The 6,551-nt window shown below is 60.4% G+C and overlaps 1 protein-coding gene across 1 annotated transcript in view; it reads right to left on the bottom strand.

Moving 5' to 3' along the window:
• Nucleotides 1-2,303: 2,303 nt before the first annotated feature.
• The window catches only part of ADD2 (adducin 2), a 9,870-nt gene continuing 5,622 nt past the window's right edge, over nucleotides 2,304-6,551 (bottom strand). The window contains exons 8-14 of the mRNA XM_057384426.1: nucleotides 6,364-6,543; nucleotides 6,016-6,273; nucleotides 5,275-5,394; nucleotides 5,064-5,153; nucleotides 3,562-3,712; nucleotides 3,391-3,480; nucleotides 2,304-2,596 (exon numbers count right to left, since the gene is read on the bottom strand). Coding sequence (XP_057240409.1) covers nucleotides 2,304-2,596; nucleotides 3,391-3,480; nucleotides 3,562-3,712; nucleotides 5,064-5,153; nucleotides 5,275-5,394; nucleotides 6,016-6,273; nucleotides 6,364-6,543 — 1,182 coding nt within the window. The remainder of the gene's footprint in view (nucleotides 2,597-3,390; nucleotides 3,481-3,561; nucleotides 3,713-5,063; nucleotides 5,154-5,274; nucleotides 5,395-6,015; nucleotides 6,274-6,363; nucleotides 6,544-6,551) is intronic.

Below are 6,551 nucleotides of genomic sequence, written 5' to 3'. Positions count from 1 at the left end.
CCCTCAGTCTCTGGGCACTGCTGGGTGCCAAACACGGGGTTTATTTACACCGGCGTTCCACATGCTCCCGGCCACGATTGTCACACGCAGAGGGGGGACATCCCACATCCTGCTCTCCTCCTAGTGGCATTTCAAGGGGTTCAACACCCCCCTCCCCCCCACCAAGGCCTTCCTGGACAGCCGCAGGTGGGAGGAGGGGTGCTGAGTCCAGCTGGACTCACCTTTCCCCGTTGCTGACATGGGATCAGCCTCTGTGTTCCAGCAGAGGTGCAGGTGTGGAGGCCCCAGAGCAGGGATTTGCCCCCTTCCTGCCTTCCCCTGGAGAGACCCCAACCCTGAGCCTTGCTGGAGCGAGGGGAGGGTGAAGCAGGGAGRCAGGGTGGGGGAATTATCTGAAGGGTGGTCCTGGGATCTGATCTTGGCTCTGTTTCCTTCCAGCTGTGCTGCCAGGACCCTCATCATGGTGATGATGGTGGCACTGGAGCCTTCGTCCCTGCTGGGATACCGGGTCCCTCTCCCCCTGAACCCCCCAGAATTTCATGGAGGGGAAAATCAATCCCAGGGTCCTCTGTAAAGCCARTGTCCCTTGGAAAAAGAGGTGACAAAGGCCCTGAGGACAGACCCTTGGGGAGAAAAGGGGTGACGAAAGCTCTGGGGACAGACTCGCAGGGACAAAGGGGATGACAAACACCCTGGGGAGACCCCGCGTTGGGCTGGGGGGTGTGGCAGTGCTGTCATTCAGGAACTCCCCCCGGGGTGTGATAGTGCCATCCCAGGGAGGTGACACTGTTGTCTCTGCAGGCTCTGCTGCCCTGGGTCACCCAACAGGAGCAGGTCCAGGGATAAAAATGGCCTCAAAGAACCTTAAAATCAGTGGCAGTGAGGAACAGCCCCCCAGGTGACAGGGCTGGGATGCAGAGGGGGTTCAGGGGCTCAGGGTGTCCCCTCAGTCCCCCCCCATCCTGAGGAGTGGCATGGGGACCTGTGGAGGGACACTGAGCAGGGCAAGGGCTCTTCCCAAAATCCAAGCTCAGGTTGGCCGTGGGGCTCCGGCAAGATCCCTGTCTGGTGCTGTCTCTGCTATTTCCTGCACCCCAATCCCTGCCTGCACCCCCTGTTCCATGGGCTTCCTGCTCTTCCAGAGGGGATCTGAGCCCTGTGAGCTGCCTCACAACAGTGAAAAGGTTTGAAACCACAGTGATGGCATGTGGGAAAATCTGCTGGGGTGAGGAAACCCCAAACAGAGGGTTCTTGGGCATTCCAGACCAAGACCCCATGGATGCAGGAAGGCCCAGGGTGAGCACACCAGGAAACTGGGAGGATGTGGGGCTGATCCCRTTGGTTTATCCCCAAATCCCAGCGCTGGAATGGCTGTGGGGAACATTGGCACGGCTGGGGCTCTTCTTCCTGGCAAGGGGCTGGCCAGGAGATTGTAACTCTGGGAGGAAAGGGAACGCCAGGAAGGATTGAACTTGTGCTGGGAATCCAGGGCTGGGATAAGCAGGRATCTGGCGTGGACAGGGTCGGTGTGAGCGGAGGCCGGTGGGAATTGGCAGCGTGCGTTCATCCYGAAGTAGCACTTAGTGAGTGAGTTTTGCTCAGTTTTAAATAACACAGACAATTCCCGGAGTTTTTTTTTCCCTATTTTCCCAGGTGCGGGTCGTGCAGTGAGGTGGGGGCTTTTCCAGCAGTGGGAAATCCTGCTGCTCTTCCTTGGGTGGGGAAGACATGAGTGGGAGTACCAGGAGAAGAGGATGAAGAGGTTCTTCAGCCCAAGGAGAGGAAGATTACAATCCGAGAAGGAAAACCCTCAGCTTCTCCTTCGGGAAAAGCAATCCCCCGCCTTCAGCTCGATCCTATTCTCCTGGCAAAGCAACAGACAATTTTCCCAGGGGATGAAGCCAGTGCCATTCCAGCAGAGTTTGAAACAGAAGGTGAAGAAAATAACCACAAAACACCCTTTTCTTCCTCAAACCAAGCAGATCCGGGCTCTGGCGGAGAAAATCCAACCCTCGGCCCGCAGTGGGAAGGGGCCGGAGCCCAGGAGGGAAAGGGGGGAGGGAGGTGCAGCRGGAATTTCCCCAAACAGGGACCACAGTCTCCCTAAGCTCGGTGACCGTGGAGGCGGGTGACAAGGGGGACGAGGTGCCTTGTGCCAGGAGGACCCGGAAAACAGCGGATTCCAGGGGTGTTGGGCCGTGCCTCGGCCAGACGCTCGAGGCAGGAGCTGCCCCCGCCCCGGCGCTCTTGGTAACGGAGACCCCGGGATCCCCGGGACAGCCACGCGCGAGGCCTCGGGGCAATCAAGATTCAATCTTTTCCTTCTTTTTGCCTTTTTTCAGGAAAGATGGGGTCCGGAATTTCTTCTTCTTCTTGGAGGGTGATTTGGAGGGTGAACCGTCAGGGGACACAGGGTTGCTGGTCACTGTCTCCTTCTCCTTGGGAGCGTCCTGGTCAGCGTTGGGGGCCGTCCGGTCCGTCCCCCCTTTCCCAAGGTTTTCCTCGGTGCTTTGCTCTTCATCCTTCCCATTCACCACTGCTGGTGGCTCCTTCTTGGAATCAGGGGGGGCTTGGCCACCATCAGCCTTCTTGTCACCTTGGAAGGGGAGAGGGAACAGGGAATTGGGGCAGCAGTACCAGTATTGTGGGGGTTTATCCCCCCCAAATCTCTGGCAGGGCCTGGGCAGGAGCAGGATTTGGCCTCCACGGGTGGAGAACATTGGGATTTGATCCCATCCTGCCGCAGGCACCAYGTCCCCAAGCCTCCCCTCTCCCTGCAGAGAAGCGATGTGGGATGGAGAGCCGGGAAGAGGCAGCAGAAAAAGCAGTAAGCAACGACAAGGAGGGATTTCCCAAGGGATTTCCCCTGAGTGGGGCTGGAGTGGGCCACGGAGAGCGAAGATCCCCCCGAGCCCGTGTCCCTCGTCCGGGATGGCCTCTCCGTACTTACTACGGCACCAGGGATTCAGGGATAACTCCTTGGGTGACAAGCACAAGGGGAGGAAAGAGAAAGGAGACGTTGTGGACACAAGACAGACAGACAGACAGACACCACAAGACATCATGGCAGAGCCAGCAGCCCCGAGCCGCGCCACGGCACGCGCTGTGGATCGGAACCAGGGGAACGTGGCATGGAGCGTGAGCGTGGGGATGGGGGACAGGGCTGTCCCCTGCACCCCACAGAGCCACCGGCAGACACTCACATCCTCCTGCCGCCAATCCCCATCGCTGCTTGGCCCCTCTGGGGCGGGGCCCCCCCCGGGGACAGGCGAGGGGACAAGAGGTGACAGCGAGCTGCATCTCAGTGCGGTTCGGCCACCCTTGTCCCCCCACTCCCGCTGCTTCCTGGGACCCCGCCCCTCGTTTTGGGGTGCTCRTCGCCCCACTCACCCTCCGTGGGCTCTGCAGGCGCCGGGGGCTCCGGAGGGGGCGGCTCAGGCTGGGGAGTGCCCCTCTCCTCCGCTCCCGTATCCTTCTCGCCTGCCACAGAGAGACACACTGGTCCTGGGTCCCCTCAGTGCCACCCGGGACTCTTTGGGGATTTTGGGGTGTCTCTCCTACCCTGCAGGCGCTTCTTCCTCTCCACCTCCTGCTTGTACTCCTCCAGCTCCTGATCTGTCAGCTGGCTGAAGGGGTTGGGGGGYTCTGGCTCGGGGGGAGCCTCTTCCTGGCCATCCTTGGCCTCTGCATCCCCCAAGTGGCTCTCGGTGGACTGAAACAGACCCCCAGAGTGGTGTCACCCCCCTGCAGCAGTGTCAACTGCCCCTGGAGAGGTGTTACTCCTCCAGACTGCCGTCACACCCTCTAGAACTGTGTCAACCAGCCCTGGAGAGGTGTCACCCCTCTGCAGCAGTGTCAGCTGCTCTGGGCAGTGTCCCCTTCTCTGAGCAGTGTCTCCCCTAGAAGGTGCTCTCCTCCAGTGCAGTGTCCCCTACTCTGAGCAGTGTCACCCTGGAGCAGTGTCCCCCCCCAGAGCAATGTCCCCCCTCCCAGAGCAGTGTCATCCACCTCCCCCCCAYACAAGCAGTGTCCCCTTGCCTTATGAGTGGTGTCACTGCCCCTGTGGAATGCTGGGACACCAGGGAAGGGTTGGGTGCTCTGGGAAGGGGGACTTGGGGCTGGGCATGGGGGACTTGGGACAAGAAGTGACATGGGGTGATACTGGCCTGGGGATACAGTGGGGACACAGGGTGACATGAGTGTCACATAGGACTGGTCAGCAGCTGTGACTGGGGACACAGGGGGACAGGGGGCTGGGGACGTGGGCTGGGGACACGGGGTGACACAGGGTGACATGGCTGCAGACGGGGGCTGGGGACACGAGGTGACACGGGTGTCATGCAGGGCTCGTAAGGGTGCCATACAGCTGGTCTCTGTGATGACACTGGCCAGCAGCTGCGACTGGACACAAGAGGTGACACAGGTTGGCAACACTAAGCTRGGGACATGGGGTGACACAGGGCTTGGGACATGGGGCTGGGGACATAGGGTGTCACAGGGCTTGGGACACGGGGCTGGGGACATGGGGTGACAAAGGGCTTGGGATGTGGGCCTGGGGACACGGGGTGTCACAGGGTTCAGGATGCAGGGCTGGGGACATGGGGTGACACAGGGTTTGGGATGTGGGGCTGGGGACATGGGGTGTCCCAGGGCTCAGGACGCAGGGCTGGGGACATGGGGTGACACAGGGCTGGGGACATGGGATGACACAGGGTTTGGCATGTGGGGCTGGGGACATGGGGTGACACAGAGCTGGGGATGTGGGGCTGGGGACATGGGGTGACACAGGGCTCAGGATGCAGGGCTGGGGACATGGGGTGTCACAGGGCGCAGGACACAGGACTGGGGACACGGGGTGTCACAGGGCGCAGGACACAGGACTGGGGACACAGGGTATCACAGGGCTCAGGATGCAGGGCTGGGGATATGGGGTGTCACAGGGCTTGGGATGTGGGGCTGGGGACATGGGGTGTCCCAGGGCTCAGGACACAGGGCTGGGGACATGGGGTGTCMCRGGGCTCAGGAYGCAGGGCTGGGGACACGGGGTGTCACAGGTGCCATACCGGGCTGCGGCTGGTCTCGGCGATGACGCTGGCCAGCACCTGCGACTGGGGCCCGGCTGACTTCACGTCCTGGCGGTTTTGCTCCCGGATCTGTGGGTGAGGATCTGATGAAGACTCCTCCAAGGACAGGGACAAACTCCCCTCCAAGGACAGGGACATCCCCCATCACGGTGAGTCCCCTCTGTCCCCAGCCCCAGCCCAGCTCTCCCACCTTGTTGCGCATCTCCAGCACCTCCTGCGGGTCCGTGTAGAGCGGCACGAACTGATTGGGGTTCTCGATGCGAATTGGGGTCCCACTGCTGCCCTTCTCCACCTCGTCCGCCCGCAGCCACTGTGGGGCCAGGGAGGGAAACCCGAGAAAGGTGTTTTGGGAAGGGGGTGACCCCAATAATAGAGGGGTGACCCTGCTAAATGCAACTTATGTAGAAGGGAGACCCCAATAATAGAGAGGAAGCACAATAAACCAGGGAGATCCCCAATGGAGAAGGGAGACCCCAACAGAGGCATGTTGCACAAGGGCCTCCCCAATAATAGAGGGGAGACCCTTATAAACATGTCTGGCATAGAAGGGAGTGCCCATAAAGGGGATACCCCAAGAAAAGCATTTTATGTAGAGGGGAGATCCTCATAATAGAGCGGAGACCCCMAAAAATGTGAAGGAGACCCAAATAAATGAGAAGAACCCAATAAATACATCTTGCACAGAGGGAGACCCCAATAATGAGAGAAGATCCCAATAATGAGAGAAGACCCCAATAAATGCATCTTGCAGAGAGGAAAGATGCCCCACTGGAATGGGGCACTGCCATTTCAAAGTAATTATTATTACAGCATGAAGGTGGCTGCCTGGGCCTTCCTACACTGCAGACTTTAGTAGGATCAGTAACCAGGACACCCTCCACTTCTTTGGTTTTTGGTCCCCAAGGCCCTGTGTGCTCCATCTGCCCCTCACCGTGGTCTTTGTCCTCTGGCCGCCAGCACCTCCCTGTGGCTCCTCAGCCAGGTTGACCCTGGTGTAGGTGTTGGGGGTGTTGAGCCACCTTGTCTTCTCCTTCTGCTGCTTCTGGGCGTGCTGGCGCAGGGCAGGGGTGCTCGCGGGCTCCTCCTCGAACACGAAGGCCGTCACGGTGGCAGGGATCAGCACGTCGCTCTTGGGCTTGCTCTTCTCCTGCACGAAGGGGTAGCGGTACGTGTACCCCGTGCGGTATCCCTGGAAAAGCACAGAGCAGGGAGTCAGGAACAGTGCGATAAACCAAGGGTCGGAGCTCATTTTGGGGGRTTGGGGGGTTTTGATGCTCACCAGGTTGTCCAGCATYCTCATGAGGGCCTCAAACTCGTGCTCGCCCAGGCGGCTCTTGTGCAGGGGCCCGAAGGTGGTGCCGGCACGGCGCACGGCGCCCAGRCCGTGGGGCACGCGCTGCTGCGCCCGCTCCAGCACGATCAGGTTCTCCGCGCCGCCCGCRCTCGCCAGTGCCGACACCTGCAGGG

Source organism: Malurus melanocephalus, unplaced genomic scaffold (assembly GCF_030028575.1).
Source record: "Malurus melanocephalus ecotype Western Australia unplaced genomic scaffold, MMel_1.1 scaffold_709, whole genome shotgun sequence".
In the NCBI taxonomy this organism is placed as follows: Eukaryota; Metazoa; Chordata; class Aves; order Passeriformes; family Maluridae; genus Malurus; species Malurus melanocephalus.
This window is presented reverse-complemented; position numbering and strand designations above follow the sequence as displayed.